This window comes from Dermatophagoides farinae, chromosome 2, assembly GCF_024713945.1.
Source record: "Dermatophagoides farinae isolate YC_2012a chromosome 2, ASM2471394v1, whole genome shotgun sequence".
Classification (NCBI taxonomy): domain Eukaryota; kingdom Metazoa; phylum Arthropoda; class Arachnida; order Sarcoptiformes; family Pyroglyphidae; genus Dermatophagoides; species Dermatophagoides farinae.
In genome coordinates this window covers 1,165,299-1,188,065 of record NC_134678.1, presented here as the reverse complement: position 1 = coordinate 1,188,065, position 22,767 = coordinate 1,165,299, and the positions used below count along the sequence as shown (strand labels likewise).

The 22,767-nt window shown below is 30.7% G+C and overlaps 5 protein-coding genes across 10 annotated transcripts in view; 3 read left to right on the top strand and 2 right to left on the bottom strand.

The window, feature by feature from the left end:
- LOC124496353 (uncharacterized) overlaps positions 1-10,430 on the top strand; it is a 32,946-nt gene extending 22,516 nt beyond the window's left edge. The window contains exons 8-14 of the mRNA XM_075735842.1: positions 4,965-5,026; positions 5,133-5,482; positions 5,548-8,556; positions 8,631-8,773; positions 8,843-9,306; positions 9,400-9,638; positions 9,738-10,430. Of these exons, the coding sequence (XP_075591957.1) occupies positions 4,965-5,026; positions 5,133-5,482; positions 5,548-8,556; positions 8,631-8,773; positions 8,843-9,306; positions 9,400-9,638; positions 9,738-9,992 (4,522 nt within the window). The 3' untranslated portion in view covers positions 9,993-10,430. The remainder of the gene's footprint in view (positions 1-4,964; positions 5,027-5,132; positions 5,483-5,547; positions 8,557-8,630; positions 8,774-8,842; positions 9,307-9,399; positions 9,639-9,737) is intronic.
- LOC124496453 (RNA-binding protein MEX3A) lies at positions 110-1,498 on the top strand. The gene is made up of 2 exons (XM_047059975.2): positions 110-671; positions 735-1,498. Exons 1-2 carry the CDS (start codon positions 383-385, stop codon positions 1,205-1,207), a joined length of 762 nt encoding a protein of 253 aa, XP_046915931.2. The 5' UTR covers positions 110-382; the 3' UTR covers positions 1,208-1,498.
- LOC124496408 (scoloptoxin SSD14) lies at positions 1,371-4,338 on the bottom strand. 2 transcript variants are annotated; one of them, XM_047059928.2, is made up of 6 exons: positions 3,492-4,338; positions 3,302-3,423; positions 2,625-3,230; positions 2,274-2,563; positions 2,104-2,195; positions 1,371-2,037 (listed from the first exon to the last, which is right to left on the bottom strand). In XM_047059928.2, exons 1-6 carry the CDS (start codon positions 3,716-3,718, stop codon positions 1,533-1,535), a joined length of 1,842 nt encoding a protein of 613 aa, XP_046915884.2. In that variant the 5' UTR covers positions 3,719-4,338; the 3' UTR covers positions 1,371-1,532. The 2 variants fall into 2 exon arrangements, with proteins under 2 accessions (XP_046915884.2, XP_075591960.1); XM_075735845.1 differs by having other exon boundaries at positions 2,280-2,563; positions 3,492-4,191.
- A 714-nt stretch (positions 10,431-11,144) lies between the features above and the next one.
- Positions 11,145-16,203, top strand: LOC124496419 (ceramide synthase 6). 3 transcript variants are annotated; one of them, XM_075735841.1, is made up of 11 exons: positions 11,229-11,701; positions 13,634-13,960; positions 14,101-14,224; positions 14,291-14,403; positions 14,474-14,531; positions 14,602-14,652; positions 14,725-14,817; positions 14,882-15,010; positions 15,078-15,341; positions 15,433-15,700; positions 15,783-16,203. In XM_075735841.1, the coding sequence occupies exons 2-10, from the start codon at positions 13,788-13,790 to the stop codon at positions 15,676-15,678; spliced, it is 1,251 nt and encodes a 416-aa protein (XP_075591956.1). In that variant the 5' UTR covers positions 11,229-11,701; positions 13,634-13,787; the 3' UTR covers positions 15,679-15,700; positions 15,783-16,203. The 3 variants fall into 3 exon arrangements, with proteins under 3 accessions (XP_046915910.2, XP_046915903.2, XP_075591956.1); XM_047059954.2 differs by having other exon boundaries at positions 11,145-11,701; positions 15,433-16,203; XM_047059947.2 differs by having other exon boundaries at positions 11,228-11,760; positions 15,433-16,203.
- A 5,368-nt stretch (positions 16,204-21,571) lies between these two features.
- On the bottom strand, positions 21,572-22,717 carry LOC124496474 (uncharacterized). 3 transcript variants are annotated; one of them, XM_075735496.1, is made up of 6 exons: positions 22,514-22,717; positions 22,381-22,450; positions 22,196-22,320; positions 22,047-22,133; positions 21,874-22,004; positions 21,572-21,759 (listed from the first exon to the last, which is right to left on the bottom strand). In XM_075735496.1, the coding sequence occupies exons 1-6, from the start codon at positions 22,709-22,711 to the stop codon at positions 21,750-21,752; spliced, it is 621 nt and encodes a 206-aa protein (XP_075591611.1). In that variant the 5' UTR covers positions 22,712-22,717; the 3' UTR covers positions 21,572-21,749. The 3 variants fall into 3 exon arrangements, with proteins under 3 accessions (XP_075591611.1, XP_046915954.2, XP_075591610.1); XM_047059998.2 differs by having other exon boundaries at positions 21,874-22,133; XM_075735495.1 differs by having other exon boundaries at positions 21,572-22,133.
- Positions 22,718-22,767: the final 50 nt, after the last annotated feature.

The window sequence follows — 22,767 nt, the reverse complement described above, 5'->3', positions numbered from 1 at the left end:
ATAGAAAAAAAATACAAACATGACTACACGATCATCATCATCATCATCATCGTTGAGTCAACTTGAATTTCGATTTCGATTTCGATTTTGATGATGATGATGATCAATTTATATAAATTTGTATGTCAATTGATTTTTCATCGTTTGATTTTTATTTTATTCATCTTCTGACAGCAAAAAAAAAAAAAAAAAAATTTAACATCGAACCGATTTTACCACGCCACCAGTCAAACATTGTTTCCAATTTTGAGATCAATTGATCCATTCGAAAAATCGATTATCATCAACGTAAAAAAAACAGAATTTTCTTCAAAAAAATTGATTTATTTTTTTTTTGTTATTTAAAATACGTTCATCATCATCATCAGTACTTACGAAAAAAATGTCTTATGATAATATAAATAAACAACACCATCAACAACAACAACAACAATTAACTTATTTATTAGACGATAATATGAATTTGACCAATATTCTATTCAATTCACAATTACGTAATAATAATAATAATAATACTGTTTACAGTACGAATGATAATAATGATGATCATGTTGTTGTTGTCTCTGATGATAATCATCAAATGATTGGTATGATGAGTAAAATGGGCAAATATTCAACAAAAGTTGTTGTTAAAAGTTCGGCTCACGTTTCCTATATTGTGGGTAAACAAGGTAAGATTTTTTTTTCGGATCTTTAAAAGTTATTTAATTACTGAATCGTTTTCCATTTTACAGGTTCGAAAATTCGTCAAATACGCCAAGAAACTGGCACGTTCATACAGACACCTGTGAATGGTGAAGAACCAATTTTTGTCATTACTGGTGATAAAGATAATGTATTATTGGCCAAAAATAAATTGGAAGAAGCTGCAAATGAATTTGATTTTAATATATTTGTTGAAGCATGTACATATAAAGATGGTGATCGTATACGTAATAATCTTTTTTTACCTGCACGTTATATTGGTTTAGTTGTGGGTAAAAAAGGTTCAATTATTAAACGTATTATGGACATGAGTGGCACAACAATCGTTACGCCTAAAGTTAATACATTGAATGGATTCAAAATTCATGGTACAACCGGACAGATTCGTATTGCTATCGATATGATTAAAGATCATATACTTACAACCAGTAATGTAATGATTGAAGAACAACAACCGAATCAAGTTGAAATAACGTTGATTATTAAAGATTTATTATATTGACCATGGGACCATCATGGTTGAAATCATCAATGAAAATTCCAAAAAAAAAATAAAACAGCAACATTTTATTAGTCACATTGATTTTACCATGAAAAAAAAGAAACCAAAAAGAAAAACAAAAATATTTTCCAATTGATATGTATGTTTTTTTTCTATAATAACCTTTATTAATGACTTAGAAAATTGATTGATTTTTATTTATTTAAAGTATGAAAAAAAAAATTTATCATTTCATGATTTATCATCATTATTGATCAAATAAAATAAAATAAAATAAAATGTTACAAATGTTAATATTTTTGTTCTTAAAATAAAAAAAAATGTTCTAAACACCGGCAATAGTACCACCTTTACGCCAATCTGAATTTGCACGTATTGTACCATTTTTTAAACGACTAATAGCCATTACAATTGCACCACGATCACCATCTTCAATTTGTTTGATTTGATGATTTTTTTCTTTCAATGAATCCAGAATATTTGTTGGAAAACAGGCTTCATTTTCAACATTTGTTGGAAATAATTGATGATGTACACGTGCAGAATCGATGGCCAATTTAATATCATCATTCATCCATAAATTTCTCAATGATACTAATGCAACAGCTGTTGTGATTTTTGAACCACCACTAGCACCAATTATTAATCGTGGACCGGTTTCATCCACAAATACTGATGGTGACATTGATGATAATGGCCGTTTACCAGCTGCAACAGTATTTGCAAATGCTGGTGGTAAATCGAATGCATTCGTTTTGCCCGTATTAAAATCATCCATTTGATCATTTAAAATTAAACCGGTTGATGGTGAAATGACTTTGCTACCAAAACTAAATAAATTCAAAAAGGTATGATTATGATCGTAAAATACTTGAATAATTTTTAATCAAACTTACTAAAGATTTACCGTTGTAGATGCTGCAACGGCATTACCATGTTTATCCAAAACTGATACATGTGCTGTTCCATGATCTAATTCTTGAAAACTCTGCAAATTTTTTGGAAAAAAAAACAAAAATTCATTAAATAATTTTGGAAACATGAAAAAAAATCCTAAAAAACGTACATCAACATCATAGAAGCCTGAATTACTTGGATAAGTAGTTGCATCATTAATTTTCTCTACAATTTTATCAATATAATCTTTTGATGTTAATTGTGATAAAACATTTGTACAATTATCAAAACGATCATCACCAAGATACATTCTTCGTGAATAAGCAAATTTATATGCTTCCATTAATCGATGATAAAATAATACAGCTTCATTATAATCATTTTTAGCATTAGGATAAAGATGATGAAATTTTGGATGCAACATAATTCTTAGAATGAATGATAATACAGCACCACTTCCTATATGAATAATTAGATGTTGAATTTTTCAAAAAACAATTAATCAATAATCAATTCATACCTGGAAGTTTATTCGTATGAAGTTTAATACCATCTTTTATATCGAATGAATATGCCTCTTCTTCGATGATTTCATAGCTGGCAAAATCTTTGGCTGTTAATATTGGTTTTTGGTTAGGAAAATCATTTTGTTCATATAAATCATAAAGAATTTTTGCTGCTATTTCTTCATAAAAATATTGATGAGGATCTTGAGCCAACGATAGATTTCGTAATGTTTCAGCTAGCTGTGGTTGTTTGAAAATTTCTCCATGTTTATATAATTCTTCTGTTTCAGAATTAACATAAACATTTTTCAAATGTTCATGTTCCATTATGAAATTACGTCTTTGTGACATTGCTTCTTCAAGATGATTGCCAACAGGAAATCCATTTTCAGCAAAATTGATTGCATCTTTAAATAATCTTTCCCATGGGATATTTCCAGATCCATAATTTCGATACATATGCCAATATCCAGCTAATTCACCAGGTACGCCAATTGCTTGTAGACCCAACGCAGAGCTACTATATTGTGCATCACTTTTTGTTGAATTATACATATCACGATATGCTGCTGCCGGTGCCATTTCACGTGCATTCACAAACCTGGCATAATCACTGGTTTCTAAGTTTGATGAAGAAAAAAAAATTGAGAAAAATTCAAACTTTTTAATATAAATTATCAAATTAATTTACTATTGTAAATGATAATCATTGATCCACCACCAAGTCCCATTGATTCGGGAATTGTTACACCCATACATAATAGAACGGCTATTGCGGCATCAACAGCATTACCATCTTCATCAAGAATTTCTCTATGAAGGAAAACGCAAGAAAAAAAATCATCACTTGTTGAATAAATGATTCATCATAATAAACATACTTTCCTGCATTTGCACAAACATTTGAATCAGTTGAAACGGCATATTTTGTATATGAATGTACTTCAGATTTTGTACATAATTCACCTAGTTTTGATGTTGATCCTGGACAATATGGACAATCAGGTTTGTTTGGTTTGTTTGATGTTTTTTTCACTATCAGAACGGTTGAAACAACGATAACGGTCAATATACCAACAGTGATTAGAATCCAGCCAGTTTTTTGCATTTCTTTTTTTTTTTGCTTTTCGTTTCGTTTCGTTTCCCTATTCAATGATGATAATGATGCGATGATGACGATGATTTTTTGGATGTCAATTTTATTTGTAAGTAGGATGATGAAAAAAAAACTCTTGGACTTTGTTACAATAACCTAGATTAAAGTCTCAAGTGTCCACGATTTGATTATATGATAACAAAAAAAAATCGATTAACGAGAATAGATATGGAAAGAGATTTTGTTGTTGTAACAGAAAAATCAATTTTTTTTTTGTTTGAAATATACAAGAACCGACTACGGATGAACGAACGAACGAACGAATTCAATGTTTGATTGACAATTATTTCAATGTTTTATCAATACCATATGTTTTTCTGAAAAAAATCATATAAATCAAATTTCAAAATTTTACAGACAACTGATTCAATTCATCAGTGATAATGGAAAAACTTTTGCATCAAACATAAGCCGATGATGATGATGACAATGGACGTACAAATGCACATTCCAATTCAATCAAACAAAAAAAAAATATTTTGTTTCTCATTTGAAAATAAATAATAAAAAAAATTTGCATCACACACACACACACAGTAGTTGTTAAGTTAATTAATTATGTTGTAAAATAATAATTAAATTAATTCTCCTCAACACACACACACAAAAATGAATTCACCTACTACATACACATTTGTTCCTTATCATCAAGTGGCCATCATTTTTTTTAATTGGATCGAAAGTAATTTAATTATGAATAATGTACATCACACTCAATTTATTGATTATGATCTTACCTGTGCAAGATTTAGACGTGTTTTTCAAATCATGTGATGATCATCATTAGATGATGGTGATGATGATGATGGGTCATATTCCAATGTTCATAGATTGGGAAACAATTTTTTTTTTTGGTTGTTCATCAAATGCGAAAATAAATTTCAATGGCGAGGATTTTTCCATCACACACCACCACTCAGGTTAGATTTGATGGGGAAAAAAAATAATTTAAAATATTCGATTTCTCGGAATATTTTTTTTCATATGGTAAATAAATTCATTGTTTTTTCCGGAAATTTTTCCGTAGTACACAAAAAAAAAAAATAATAAAAGGAATTTTTTTTTGCCTCCCCTTTTATTTTTTCATTCATTCGTCATTTGTTTTTTTTTGTTAATAATTGTTATTATCATGATGATCATTATGTAATCGAATCATTGCTTGAAATCGAAACATACATACACACATCACCATGAGCGTTCCAGATTATGATCAATTTTCTGAAGATCATCAATCGTTGTTGATTGTTGTCAAACCAATCGGTATGTTGTTGTGCTGTTGGCTACAGAAACAAAAACAAACAAAAACAAAAATTCATTTATAATTAAATTAATCATTTTTGTTTATTCTCTCATCATCGGTAACCAGGTCCACAAATGAATCAAAATTTATTCGATTCAATCTATGAAAAGTTATTGCAATTAAACGAATTGAAAATAATTAATAATAAAATTATTGGATTTGAAAGAAATATTCGTATCAGATATAAACAATCATATTCTATTGAAGATAATGATTGGGGCGATTTTCAAGCACATCGTAAATTGATCGGTTTAATAACAGTGGCACGATCATTCAATCGAAATGAAATTGAATCCATTAGTGAATTACATAAAACAATTCATGATACATACAATAATACATTGTTTGATTCAAAATGTTTCATTATACAAAGCTTTGATTCAACGGAATCATCATCAACAGCTGTTGAACATGAGGTTTGTCCCAACGATTTCTTATTTTTTTTTTTGGTTAATTGTTTTCTTTTGTTCTCTATTCGTAGTCCGAATATCAAACATCAAATAAAATCGATGGTTCTTCCAATGATTCGATCAATGATAATGATATCAGAGTGTCAGGAGAAACAATTATTAATAACAATAATAGCGAGATTGATCCATTGCTTGATTTTGATATTGGTGGCCAACTTTACATTACATCCGATCATACATGTTTCACTAGTCGTGTAAATCGATCTTCATCATCATCATCTTTGTCATCACAAAATTCTCAATCACATTCTACACCGACAAAAACAAAATCAAACGATAAGATTATTGAAGAATCAATGAATTATTCGTTACCACCATTAACTGATGATGTAATTCTCACTGCAAACCGTCCACGTACTCATTCTCGTAATAAATCTTTGGATTCAAAGCTATTGTCGATTACAACGAATAATAACAATGATTCTCAAAACAATGTTTCTCAAATACCATCGAATAATTTATCATCAGCAGCGACAATTACTCATAAACGTGCACATTCTTCGACAACATCATTGTCGACCACAACCAATAACTGTGATTCACCTATTTTTAGCCATTCATCTGCCAATGAATTTATTCAATATGAATCTAATGAACAATGTTGTGAACAGATTAAATCAAAAGCTAAAGATTTTCTAAACGGATTGTTTTGGACACTCGAATCAAAACGATTAGATAAGACAAGAGAAAAAAAGGATAAAATTCCATTATTGATGGCACCATGTGAGAAAAAAGATTTAGTTGGATTAGATACGGATACTCGATCATTTCGAAGAAAATGTCTTGGTCGAATGCAAAAACATATTGCCGATCTTTCACTAATGACTGGTTTGCCTCAGGAATCATTCCTAAATTATCTAACAGCAATCGAATATCTTAAAGGAGTTAATGATAAACTTTGGCTTGCATCAGCCTATGAAGGTCTTTGTTCAGCATCATTAGTGTTATTATTTCCAAAACGATGGCATCATATTCATGAACTTCGATATAGATTTTTTTATACAAAAGGACTAGTAAATGATTTATTATCACGAAAAGATTATGAAATTGCCCGAATGGAATTAGGTCAATCAATGAAACAAATAGCCATGGAAGATTCTCAATTTGATCAACAAATAATAACAAATAAAACATTGATGAAAAGTATTCTAACAATCGATCAATTTTATGAAAAATATAAAGAAGCCGCTTCTAATTATGCATTGTATCGTGGTGCTGCTGTATTGGAATTTGAATGTAGTTTTAAAGCAACAAAAACATTGACCTTTTTTCGTCGCTATCTGAAAGCATCGGATTTCATTCAGAATGCTGTATTTATTTCATTAAATCAACCAATCGAAGATCAAATCGAACGATTACTTCGTATTTCTCAACTATATGAAGCTATTGGTTTTTTTCGAAAAGCAGCATTTTTTAAAAGATTTGCTGCATTAAAAAGTGTTTCACAAGCAAAAAATTTGGATTGGGAAAAATGTTATTTCCTATTATTACCGGCTTTATATGGATATGGATTAACATTGAATCCAAATGAATATGATGAACGTCTTAAATTGGGTAATGTAAATTGCTCAGCTATTCATGTACAACTTTTACAAGAAATAATAACCACATCGTTAAAGATGCAAAAAGAAACATTGGCTATACGTCATCTTAGTTTCATGCTTCAATGTTTATTCACCCATATAACACCTAGTCAGAGGCAAGAATTTGCTACAAAATTATCATCATTAGCATCGAAATGTGGTGAAGGATCACCTGTACCATTGAGATTAAGTAATGGTGCAACAATACCATCGGTTAATTTTACAAAATTTCCCACTGTTGTATATTTCAAGATTGAACCATTGAAACCATATCTAAAACTTTATAAACTTCGACATAAATCATTGAATAATAATGATGAAGAAACTGAGTATAAATATTCTGGCCCATTCATTTATACACCATTGCAATTGAATAGATCATTGGAGAAGAATGATTATAAAAATCCTGATTCTGTTACAAAAATGAATTTCTATTGGGCAGAAGGTCATACTGGTTGTGTATCGTTGAGCTTACATAATTATCTTCCAATTGAATTGAATATATCATCTATAATTATGATGACTGATGGTGTGGCATTCGAACCTAAACATGATACATCATTGAAAATTCTACCCAATTCTACTTGTACGAATATTTCATTAACCGGTATACCACGATCATCCGGAGTATTGGATATTCTTGGCTATAAAATTCATACACTTGGAATTAAATCTGATTGTCGACTAAAACAATTGCCAAATTCAAAGAAATTGAAATTACCATCAAAATTTACTGTTGAAATTGTACCACGTTTACCATTAATGTGTGCACAATGTATGGCCGATGACCTAAATGAAGAAATTTGTTTGGCTAAAAATATTGTCACACATAAGGATCGTTTCACGGATTGTTATATAGGCAATCAAAATTTTATTTCCTTATTTGAAGGTCAATGTAAAAGTTATCGAATCAAATTGACCAATATTAGTGCCAATAATGATGAATTGATCGATTTGATCAATGTGAAAGTGATATATCCCAAACATAACAAAAAAACGACTACTACAATGGCGAATGCACAAAAATCACTAATCGATATTGAATGGGATATTGATTCGATTAATAATCTTCTTCCTTTTGGACCTGGTTTATCTGTTGAGTTTGACATAAATTTTACGGCAAAAGGAGATTTTATTTTATTCAAATCAAACGATGAAAATCATCATCAAAATGATAAAAATAAATTATTTACAAACAATGAATCATCAAATGGTGGTGTTGGTGTTGTTGGTGGTGGTGGTCCATCCATACAGCCCAAAAAACTACAAGTATTGGGTTCAAAAAAATTGGCCAATTTTATTAACGAATTACAATCAAGAAAAAGTTCTAATGATCTTTCATTATCAATGAATACGAATGTCAACAATCCATCAATGACATCAGTAGCCAAACCAGATGATGAAATGGATTTTGTTGAAGAAATTTCGCGGCCAAAAGTTGATAACGTTTTTTTTTCTTTTTAATTTTAGACAATTTTTAATATTTTTCTTTTTATTTTTTCTTTATTTAGCTTATTGAATTGTGTCTTCAACTGGAATATAGTGGTGGACCAGGATTGAATTCTGGATTTTGTCGTCGTGTTCATATTTATTTTGTCATTGAAATTAAATCATCGATTCTCATTACACATTGGGATGTAATTCAAGCTGAACAGTAAGTTGTGTAAATTTGTTCAATTCATTTTCATTTTCAATTTTTTTTTCTTCTTATCAATCCGAATAGAATGGATGAATGTTATCTAGTATTCGATACATTGAATGCCACTGATCAGGAAATCAATCTAATCTATTCATCTAATAAAGAAATGTTGATTGAACCAAAAGAAAAATGTCGTATACCTGTTTCAATTAAACGTTGTCCATTAAGTCTTGATGATATGAATAATGATTATGATGATGATGAAAATGTTGGCAATATAGATATGAATCAACAAAATTATTGTGAAACTATACGAAAATCATCAAATAATTGCAAATATACAAAAAGTGCCGATTTCTTGACACATATCTTTCCTACTGATCAAAAACTGGAGGCAATATTATCACAATGTCGTCTTCATCTATTAAGACAAATTAATCTAAAATGGACAATGCCAAATGCCGATATCGATGGAATGGTTTGTGTGGAAAAAGTACCATATTCAAAACAATTGCTTAAATCACTTTTAATACCTCCAATACAAAGTGGTAATGTTTTTATTTTTTTTTTCGCTGAATTTTGCTATTTATCCTATTTTAATCGATTTTTTTTCCTACAAACACATGTACACACATACACAGAAATTGAATTGAATTCAATGATATTTCGAAGTTCATTCGGTGAAATGAATCTAAAAATGGGTGAACATCTTTCAATTGTTATTCGATTATTTAATAATTCGGATACAAATCTACAATTTTTACGTTTATATCTGGTCTATTATCAAGATTATCAGAATTCAACATTGACAAAGACACGTAATTATAATATTAATGATAAAATGATTGTCATTGGTTGTGAATCATTATGTATTAATGAGGTTTGTATTATTTTATTAATTAAGAAACAAAATTTAATAATTCATTTTAATAATTTCTAATCAATTTTTCATGTTTGTGTTTGGCGTTTTTTTTTCCAGTTACAAACAAAAAAATCCTACATTCATCCATGTGGCTTAATATTTTTATATGCCGGTGTTTATAAATTAGAAATTTGTTGTTTACCTGAAGAACGATATCAACAATTATTAATGGAAAAAGGAGGAACAACCAACACTACAAGCCGTTTTGATATTAATATCAACAACGATAATGATGATGATGATAATTGTCAACAAAATTCATTATTTAAATGTTTACATACATTTGAAATAACTGTTGATGAATCGAATTGATTAATTGATTTGCAAAATAATACTCTTCCATATATATACTAATAATTTGTGATAATCTTTATATTACGATATATCAATATAAAACAGCCTCTCTCTCTCTCTCTTCTCTCTCTTGTTATCTTGATTGATTAAAACAAAAAAAAATCGATACCTTGCTAATATATCTCTCTCGTTGATTCACTGTCATTTTTTTTTGTCTTGTTTCATTATCTTTGTCTTTGTGTATTGATCGATTGATTTATTTGCTAATTGATTTTTATTTTGTTTGATTAAGAGGAGTGTCTGTGTGTGTGATTAAGATGTTTCAAGTGCAACACAAACACACAAGTACCACTTGCGTTTTACACACACACACACACACACACACACGAACACACGCACTTGAATTTATTGGAATAAACAGAAAAAAAATTAAATAAATAAATAAACGAACCGAAACTTCATTTTCATAAATTTCCAGTTTTAGTTTGTCATTTTTTTTGCAAAAAAACAAACAAACAAACTTCGATACGTGTTTTTTTCACATCAATTTGAATTTATATTTATTTTTAATTAGTGAATGAATGAATTTCAAAGTCAATGATGATGAAAAAAATTGAAAAAAAAGGAGAGAAAAAAAAGTAACACTATTATGGCGAAGATATCATCATCTCATCAATATCTCTCGTCATTTATCTATCTCTCTCTTTTTTTGTATGCATAAAAATCCAAATCAAAATTTATTTAATGACATACTATGAACAAAAAAAAAAAAGAGAACTACGCGCGAAACAAATTTGATTTATTTTGTTCAAAAACCCAGTTCATACAGTGTGTTGCTGCAGCCGTATGTTTTATCTTGATGATGAATATGACATATTGCTGTCTATATATATATGTGTGTATATATATATTGTGCTACTACAACCATTTCATATTTTTTTTTCATTCACATTATTTTGGATGGACCACACCAAATTATTATTATCACAAATGCGTCACCAACAACAATAATATTCTAAAAAATCAATCGGCTCTATACGACTACAACAACGACAAATATATATATATATATATATATATCAAGTAGAAGCAAAAAAAAAAGCAGCAGTAGCAGCAGCTAAAAAAAACCGGACGCCATTCACATATCATATATATATATATAATATAAACAGTGTGTGTTTGTATGTTTGTATGTTTGTTAGGGACCCACGTTTCATTTTTTTATATTTAATCGTGTGTTTTTATGCTGCCACTGAAAATTTTTTTTTTTTCGTTTCAATCATTGTCGTCGTTGTTTTTAGTCTCATTTCATTTCATTTTTTTTTAGTAAAAAAAATATTTCTGGTTCATGTAAAAAAACAAAATTTGTTTTTGTTTTGATTCGTTTCGTTTCGTTTCATTTGTTTGTTTGTTGTTATTATTTTATTTTTATATATTTTTTTTTTTTGGAAACGCCATCGAAAAAAGCTCGAAAAAAATGGAGATAAATTTTCAATGAATTCGAATTGATCTGGAGAAAAAATAAATTCATTTCGTGTGTGTGTCCTGTGTTTCATCCATTCATTTATCGGGATTTTTTTTCCGTTTTTTCTTCGAGTGACACGACGCCTTTTCATAATCGCCTTATTTATATTAATATAGCTCTCTATAATCATCTTATAGATTCATTTCCTTATCATCATCAAAAGAACTTTTTATCATCATCATCATCATCATTATATTTCCAGGTAATAATAATAATAATAATAAAGAAAATTCGATCAATCAATCAATCAATATCATACAGGTAATTTTCTTTATCGTTTTGTTGTTGTTGTTGTTGTTATTATTTTTCGTTGATTATGATTCATGATCATATACCTGTAATGAAAAAAATTTTTTCTTCTTTTTCACTTAACACCATCATTTTATTTCGTGATGAATCAATGATTTTATGTTTTTTTTTTTGGTTGTTTGTTTGTTCCCGTTTTGAATTAAACATTCGTGATCATCATTTTTGTATTTTTTTTTTCGTTACGTTTTTTCTTTTTTTACCTTTCAAAATTTTGATCTTGATCATTTTTTTTTGTTTGTTTGTTTGTTTTGTTTTTGATTGCTACAAATAAAACACATCATTGAAATGGATGAAAACAAAACGAAAAAAATTTCGAAACCCAAAGTAAACATTTATTTCTATACCATCGAATGTGTGAAATATGGATATATAGAATTTCAAATCAATAGTAATGTGTGTGTGTGTGTAAATAAGGTGCGATACCATTATTGGTTGTGATGTGATGATATGATTATTACTTTGTGATGTGTTAATCATCATCATCATCATCAAAATGAATCACCCATATAATCATTGATTGATTGAAAATTTTTTTTTTGTTTTGTTTCTGTGTTAACAAATTACATACATACACTGTAAAATAAAATAGTAATCGGCTATTTATCTATATATATATCATTATTATTGTTTATCGATTATTGATTGATAATGAAAATCAAATCAAATCAAAATTATTAATATTTTTATATTACAACATGATATTATATAGATTAATTTCCAATAGCTACTGTTTTTCTCTTTTTTTTTGTTTCTCATATTTTGATTTTAGATTTAGTCAAAATATAGAGAGCCAGTGAACTTGGCATCCTCATCAAGTGTACTGTACTTGTTTTTTATGATATTGAATCATGTGTTTGTGTATATATTGCACTCATTGACAGAGTGCCAATTTTGTTTCAATTTTTTTTTTACAATGTTAATTTTTTTGTTTTTGTTTATGGTTAAGAAATTTAACGTGTGTGTGTGTGTGTGTGTATTGACTACGGCTGCAGTAAAAAAAAAATTAGGATCATCATCGATAATAAAATTTTCATTTCAATAAAATTTCAATTGAATTGTTGTAACGAGTTAGCAAATGTGTTTGTCTGTCTGTCTGTCTGTCTACTGATAAATAGATTTTTGTCTTTTTTTTTTATTTGTCGAGAAAAAAAAACTTGAATTTTTCGTTCTAGTTCATTCATCTTCAGTATTTTTTTTTTTCTTTATTCCTCTCTCTCTCTCTCTTTCTTTCTCTCTATAGCTAGCTAGCTATCAAATCACATTTAGTTCAATTCTCGCAACGATAATGATGATAATGATGATGATGATGATGAAAAAAAGTACAAAAATAAAACAATAATTCTATGCATAATGATTATCATCATCATCATTATAATGAACTAGATTTGAAACAAGTTTTTGTTTTTGTTTTTTTTTCTTTCTTTATGATAATTTATATGATCGATTTGGATTCAATGTTTGGTTGATCGATCGATCAATTGATTGATTGATTGATTGATTGATTTCGGGTTTTTTATTATTAATGGGTGGTAGAATGATTGAATCGAAAAAATGTAGCTGTTCCATTTTTTGTTTTTGTTTTTGTTTTTCTCTCGTTTTTTTCCCTTCATTTATTTTTTTTTGTTTGTTTGTTTGTTTTCGCTAGAAATATCATGTTTCCATTTTTAGGATTCTTTTATTTTACAGTTATTATTTGATCAGTGATGAATCAATTGATCAATCAATTTTATTTCATTGCAAACTACGCACACACACACACATGGTAAAAAAAAAGTTATGATTGACACTTTGGAATTGTATTATTTTTTTTCTATCTCTTTTACAGTGATCCATTGAATGTTGGAAAAAATGAACATCTAAAATATTTGTTGTAATCAAAACGACGATTTGTTACAATTTTTTTTCTACACCCCCCCTCAAACAAACGACAACAATATCAACAGTGGTTGTTGAAGAAAAAAAAACTAAAAGAAAAAAAAATGTTGGAAACAATAGAAAAATTACGTAAAGGATTCTGGAATGAAGACGTGTGGACACCACCGAATGCAACATGGAAAATGTATGAAACAAATGGTTATCGTCATTTTAATGATTTATATTATTCTGCATATACGGCCGTTATTCTGATTATAATACGTATAATTTTTAATCGGTATGTATATACAAACACACACACACACCCAAGAAAAAAATTGGCTGTTTTCCTTTATTTCAATAATTATATGTACCTGAATAATATGATCATTATGTAATCATCATTTTTTCTCCCCCTCCTCTCCCACACACACACAGTTTTCTATTCATACCATTGGGCATTTGGTTAGGCCTACCGCCAACAAGACCACGTCCACCACCAGCTAATAAAATATTGGAACAAACATATCATCAAACAAGAGGAAAATTATCCGATAAACAAGTATGTATGCTATGGAAATATTTATTTTTTTCTCATTTATCTGACATTTATTTTTTTTTATTTCAGCTATCAGGATTGTGTAAACAATTGGATTGTAATGAACGAAAAATTCAACGATGGATGCGGCTTAGATCGACACAAAGTAAACCAACAATTTTGTCCAAATTTACCGAAAGCGCGTATGTGGTTTTGGTTTTTTTTTGACCTTTTTTTCTCATGTATAAATTACTTAATTTTTTTCTTCTCTAGTTGGCGATGTTTATTCTATTGTACCATGTTTACTTATGGCCTCGTTGTATTATGGGATGTAAGTTTTATTAAATTTTGAAATTAACCATGTTTTGTTGATGAAATTTTTTTTTTATTTTTATTATTAGAAACCATGGATGTGGGATTCCGCTTGGTGTTTTATTGATTATCCACATCATGTAAGGTTTTTTTCTGTAAAATAAAAAATCTAAAAATTGTCACTCAAATTCATTTTATTATTCACATTATAGTTTGTTTCAAGTGAAGAATGGTGGTATTATAATATTGAATCCGCATTCTACTTAGCATTATTATTTTCACAATTTGTTGATGTTCAACGAAAGGTATAAGTGATATATTATCATCAACGATATTTATTAAGAGAACTAAAAAAAAAACTCATTTCAGGATTTTTGGGTAATGTTTGTCCATCATGTTGTAACATTATGTTTGTTAAGTTTTTCATGGGCATGTAATCTGATTCGTATCGGCACATTGGTATTAGTTATACATGATTTTGCTGATATTCCACTTGAAGTATGTTTGATTGAAATTGGTTGACAATTTAAAAAAAAACTAATTATATTTTTTTTTTCTTATAAAGGGCGCCAAAATGATGGCCTATGTAAAGAAACAACAAATCGCTGATGTTGTATTCAATGTATTTGCATTGTGTTGGATTATATCACGTATCGGTTTACTGCCATATAGAATTATCTATTATTCATCATATGTGGCCGTTGGTTTGGTTCCTATGTTTTCTGCCTATTATATATTCAATTCATTACTTATTGCATTGCAAATACTTCATATCATATGGACATATTTCATAATACGTGTTGCTATTCAAGCTTGGAATAATAATGGCGTAATTATTCTAATTAATCTATCCATTTTTTTTCAAATGATTAAATGATTTTATTCTTGTTTTTTTTTGTCAATCACCATTCATTTTACAGATTAAAGATATTAGATCCGATGATGAAGATGAAGAAGATTTTATCGAAGAAGATGAAGAAGAAGAAGATGAAGACGAAGAAATTGTAGCCGATAATGATGAATTAATGTTTAATAATGATTCATTAAAATTGAAAAATAATGGTAATACTCATTTCAAGTCATTGAATAATGATTTTCATGATCATGATCATGATCATCATCATCAAACCAAAATACATTCGAATGGATTATTAAAACATGGTTAATCTGAATGAATCTGAATGGAGGGTAAAAAAAATGAGTAAAAATTGTTTCGTTTATTTACACCAATTTTTTTTATGTTTTGATTAATTTTTTTTTCTAAATACAGACACACACACACACACCTGATAGGTGACCATCTAAAAATTTTTTTTCCCGAAAATTCAAATGTTGGATTTAGACAAAAAAAATTCAACAAAATGCACACACTCACATGCGATTTATTTTACCTTTTTAAAACAATAATAATATATTCCACTTGTCATCTTCATCTCATATTCGAAATGTTTCGTTTATGGTTTTTTTTCTTCTTTTCATTACAATCACACACACACATTATTATTTCTTTATATATATATACAAACAACAAACAAATTATTCGGCATGAAGAAAAAAAAAATACATTAAAGCTACTATTTATTGTCAATGTTGTGCTTTTTTTTAAAGATTTTTATTTCTTTTTTTTCTAATTATCCATCCATTAATAATTAATAATAATAATAATAACCATGCAAGTTGTACAAACGAAATTTGTGTTTTTTTTTTTTTTTTTTTTGGTATGCGCTACCATTTGATATATATTAATAAAGTATGCGGCCTCCACACACACACATACCACTCACACTACACAACACCACCACTACCACTAATGTCACACACACACAAAGGACACGACATGTATATAAGTCATGACACAAACACTGGACACACACTTGTTGTTTAACCTTTGATTAGTTGACTAATAAAGTTCTTCTTCTCAACCGTTGCACGAACGTTACTGGTGTCAGGACGGATTCGAACTCAACGTGTAAATTCAACGATCAATATGGCAACATTGTCAACTACACGGCGAGAAATCTCTCGTTTACATAGTCGACTATTAATTCGACAATTAAATCCGGAAGCAGAAAAAGAAAAAATCTTAAAGCTTGCCGAAGATCTGGCCAATGAACATGATCAAATATGGTCGTCAAATACAGAGCCGACAACTGAAGAAATCGACAAAATGTCGCAATATCAAGAAAAACTGCGAGAATTATTGCAGGAAGTGGACCCGAAACCAAAAATTTCCACTAATGCAGCAGCAGAAATACCGAAGATCAAAATTAAATTTTCCGGTAAAAAGCAGGACTGGGCAAGTTTCCTCTCGCTATTCGAGATTGCCACAAGAGAAGCAAGTCCACAAGAAAAATTCCTGATACTGACAAATGCTCTGCCTAATCATTTAAAACGTGATCATCCGACAACACCGAATGCTGAAAGTGTCGAAAACATTATCAATGCGCTGAATATCACATTTGGACCGATCGACAACAATCAAACATTGGACATAGTCGAACGTTTTAACCCTGGTTCAAAAACACCATTATCATCGACATCAGGCAAATTGTGTGCTCTTTATTATCAAGCAGTTTCTCGGGGTATCAACAAAGAATGCATAGACCGAGTATTCAAGAAGAAAATACTGCAAATCATGCCGTTTAGCGTGCTAAACCAATTGCCAATAAACAACGACGTGGAGATGATAATCAACAAAATGGCCGAAATAGCCCATGTGCAAACTCAAGCCCTTGAGGCCAAACGAGCAAACCAACAACAACAACAACGCTCATCTTATCGACCAACACAGCATGACAACAAAAACAAGAAATGTGCATTATGTTCAAGGTCGAACCACAACAGCATGGCATGTACCAGTGGCTCAGCAAAATCACGAAAACAGATAGCTCAACGTCGTGGTTTATGCCTCAAATGTTTACGACCCAACCACAAGGCCAACGAATGCCGATCCAACATTAGTTGTGTCAAGTGCAAAGGACAACATGCCACCTGCCTATGTGACAAAGCAACGATCAATACATCGGAGATGGCGCATGATGATTCAAACGACGAAGACCAATTCGACGATAACGACGACTTGGTAGCTTTAAACTAAACCGCCCTCCCAGGCATCTAATAGAATTCCCTTTGTTTATCAATAAAATCAAAACTTTGGCATTATACGATACTGGTGCAAATTTTACTGGAATGTCAAAAAGCAAAGCGGAAAATCTAAAAATCAAGTGGCAGAAGAAATCGGGATCTGCATATATGGCTGACGGAACAGCAGTCCAATGCCTCGGGAGGGCTAAAACATCGGTAACGATTGGTAGTGAAAACCATGAAACCACAATATTTGTGTTCGACAAACTCCACCACGACATCGTAGTTGGAACGGACACTATCGAAAAATTTCTATTGGAACAACGAGTTGGTCTTAAAATCTTTCAACACAACAAACCGTTGTCCAACATGAAAAACGAAACAAAAAAACGTCTAGCAATCAACAATTGTGTCGATCAAATCAAACGACAATACAACGACGTATTCACTGGGTGTGGAAAAACAGAAAGAATGGTCCACAAAATCGACGTCTCATCAAACCGATTAATACGTCATAAAACCCAAAATATACCAGTACATTGGAGAGATGATATTGCCAATCATATCAACGAATTACAACAACTTGGCATTATCGAAGAATCAAAAAGTGAATATCGATCTCGCATAGTACCAATCAAGAAAAAAGACGGTTCGGTTCGGCTAGCTATCGACTATCGCGACTTAAACAAAATCTCAAACAACGATGCTTTTCCGATGCCAAGAATAAAAGACATCCTGTTCAAATTATCAAAGGCAAAAATCTTTTCAAAAATGGATCTCAAACGCGGATATTATCAAATTCCAATGGAAGAAAATTCCAAGAAATATACCGCTTTCGCCTTCAATAACAAATTGTATCAATTCAAGATGATGCCGTTTGGTCTAGTGGCAGCACCACAAACGTTTCAACGATTAATGGAATCGATTCTTGGTCATCTTGATTTTGTAGAATGCTACCTCGACGACGTGATAATATTCAGTGAAAATGAACAACAACATCAACAACATCTCGATCAAATATTCAACATTCTCAGAAATGAAAATCTCAAATTGAATGAAGAAAAGTGCCAATTCTACATGAAAGAAATTGATTACCTCGGTTTTTCCATAAAAAAAGGACACCGAGCAATATTGGCCTCGAATAAACAAAAGTTATTACAATTTCCTCGACCATCCAACCAGAATGAAGCCAAAACATTCATCGGTTTGGCCGGCTATTACCGTGATCTGATAAAGGACTTCGCAAAAATGTGCAAGCCGTTATATGAATGTAGTAACCAGAAGAAGTTCAAATGGTTGCACGAGCAAGAAGAAGCCTTCAATCAGCTGAAAGAAGTGATCAAGAAAAATCCGACGATCATGATACCGGATATGTCACAAAAATTTACCGTAACAACGGATGCCTCTGATAGCGCCATGGGAGCGGTACTATCACAAACAATCAACAATGTCAAAACGCCAGTTGATTTCTTTTCTAGAGGCTTCAACGATACACAGAAGAGATATTCAACATACGAGAAAGAAGCTACAGCTTTAATTCAAGCCCTAAAATATTGGCAATATTTATTGATTGGAAAACCGTTCATCTTGGAAACAGACCACAAACCATTGAAATGGCTGCTGTCCAAGAAAGATTGTAACGGAAAATTGGGCAGAATGGTGCTGAAATTGGCAGATTTCCAAATCGAGAATATCGAACACATCAAAGGAACGGAAAACGTCCTCGCAGATACGCTGAGCAGATTGCAAGTGAACTGCATTACGACAACACAGGACGATAGTCAACCGGATGACGTGATCAACAGAGATCGAAATAATTTCCGTTATCAAAATGGCAGATGGTATTTCGTGGACAGATCGACAGACCCAGAATCGTTACGGGTTTACATCAGAAACGAAAACGAACGTGAACAAATCTTAAAAACAGTTCACGATAACGGACATTTTGGTGTATTCAAATGTACAGAAGAGACCAGAAAACGATTTTGGTGGCCCGGCTGGAAAAGGCAAGTCAAGCATATTGTATCAACCTGTCCACGCTGCGAGCAATACAAGGAAAACACCGAAAGGACTCGATTGCCGATGATTACGAGTCAAGCCGAACCAAATAACTGGAGAAGGCTGGGAATCGACATCTGTGGCCCATTGCAAACTACCAATGACGGTAATAAATACATCCTGGTTCTGCAAGATTACGCTTCAAAATTCGTCGTAGCAAAGCCAGTGGCTACCATTTCATCAACAGTCGTTATTGAATGGTTACGTCAGGTATTCCAAGATTTCGGATGGCCCCAGATCATACTTCATGACTGTGGTGCTCAGTTCCAAAGCGAACAATTCAAAAGATTCGCATCCGAAAATCACATCGAACTGGAAGAAGCAACTGTGGCTCATCATCAAACGAACGGAATGGTGGAACGTATCATCCGGACAATCGAAACGATTATCCGCGTATCAGCTAATGATCACAATAATTGGGACCGTACACTACCAGAAGCGATCGCAGCCTACAATGGATCAAGACATTATTCGACATCCATGTCTCCATTTAAGGCAATGTACGGCCGTGACATGACGACGCAACTGGACCGAAGATATGGAATCGTACACAACACCGAAGATATGGGAATCCTGAGAGAACGACGTTTGGCTCGACATGGACAAGCCCAGGAACATCAAAAAGATCAATATGACAGAAAAACGAAAGTGGAACCGATTCAAATTGGCGACAGAGTGCTATGGCATTTGGTCGAAGCAACTATGGGGAGCTCGAAAAAGTTCAACCGACGTTGGAAAGGCCCATTTATAGCAGCCGAAATGAATTACCCGAACATCAAGATCGAGGACAGGAATGGAAACTTCCGTTGGATCCACCACAACCACATCAAAAAATCATTGGCTGCAAACACCGATTTAGACATAATTAGAAACCGCGGCCGACCCCGGACACTTCCGTCTTGAGGGGGAGGAGTATGCGGCCTCCACACACACACATACCACTCACACTACACAACACCACCACTACCACTAATGTCACACACACACAAAGGACACGACATGTATATAAGTCATGACACAAACACTGGACACACACTTGTTGTTTAACCTTTGATTAGTTGACTAATAAAGTTCTTCTTCTCAACCGTTGCACGAACGTTACTATAAAGTTTTTCTTTACTGATGATTTTTTTGATGATAATCAAAAAAAAAAAAAAAAAAATTTCTAATGTGAAATAATATAATCTCGTTTATATATATACACACACACACACACACACACACACACACATTGGCAATCATATTTTGATTGGCATTGACCACAAAATCAATCAATCGATAATCGAATGAATTTGGTTTCGATCATGAATGAATGAATGAATGAATCCATGTGCTTGATTGATTGATTTATTTTTTTGATTGATTATTACTGTTGAATAGAGAAGTATGTCAATGATAGTGGAAAAAAAATGATGATGATGATGATGATGATGACAATCTTTTTCTTAATGTGTGCGTGTGTGTGTGTATGCTTTAAGAAGAAACAACCATTTTTTTTGTGTTATTTATTCAGCCTGCTCAAATTGAATCATCATCATCATCAAATTCACAATGGCAATCAATCAATATTCATCATCATTATTATTATTATTAATGTCGTCGTTTTATATTTTATTGACAATTCCTGAACCAATTATTACCGTTTCATTGATTATAAGAGATAATAATAATTATGCAACGACAACAACGCCACCACCATTGAAATTGGTTTCGAATGAAACTAATATTGATTCGAATGATTCAATTTATCAATTGAATAACGGTAATATCGATGTTGAAAATGAATATAGCCATAATGATGAATTATTTCACAAGAATTTGGATGAAAATACTGAAATAATTGTCATCAGTGATCATCACCATCATCATGATCAATCGATTGATCATCATTTAATTTGTTTTATTCAATTAATAACATTTGTTATTTCATTTATTCTATTTGCAATTTGTTTCATTATTTATAAATATAAATCAAAATCAAAATTGATTTTAGTATAAATTTTTATTTTTATTTTTTGCTCGTTTTGTTTCATTAAAATTAAAAATTGATGACTGCTGCGTTTTTCTCTTATCTTCTTCTCACACCAAATGGTGGCTATATCTTTCTAGTTCATCAAAACAAATTCATTTATTATTCATGATGATGATGATGATGATGAATGGATTGAAATGATAAAATAAAATGAAAATTGGAACAAAATTTAAAATTATTCAATTACATTTGTTGTTGTTGTTGTTGATTTCTGAATTGTATAATATAATTATAGACAATTTTCAGACAATCCAAACGTGGTAATGTATGTATAAATAATGGAATCAATTTGATTTTTGTTTCATTGAAAATTTTTGTCTGATCATTAATATTATTCAATGGGTGGTTGGATTGTCCAGCTTCGTTGCTGTTATTATTATTATTATTGTGTAAAACCAAATGTCCTAGATCAGCTGGAATGGCAATCAAATAAAAAATGACTTTTTGCTATGGCAAAGAGAGGGAAAAGACAAATATTGAAAATATCAAACGATTATACACACACATACCATTGTAATGGCTTCATTAATGATCACATTATTTGTGTTGATAAACATACGAACAGTTGATTTATGGAATAGATATTTTTTTCCATATTCTATACCATGAAAATTATCAAATAAAATGATTGATTCTACGAAAAAGAAATCATGTTATGAATAACCGGTGGTTTATTTTTGCATAATTATCAAACCTTCTACAATGGGTAGAAATATGTACATCAAAATATTGAACGATATGACCAGAATTGTGAACAAGGTAAACTATATAGATTGTCAAATTATCAGTCAATATAATCATTTATTTTTTAGAAAAGAAAAATTTACCGTTAAATTTTGCCGTTGAAACAACAATAAAATCACAAGAATAAACATGAATAGAATGATGAGAAATATATGCCAAAAACGATCACATTTACGTGTGATTGTCAATTTACAATGTTGATTTTCATGTGAAATTTTTTCCACTTTTAAACATATTGATTCATTGGAATAATTTTTAAAATTATCATTAAAAATGATCATTTTTTAAAAACTTTTATTTTAAAAATTCGAATAAATTATTTGCTCATGCACACATG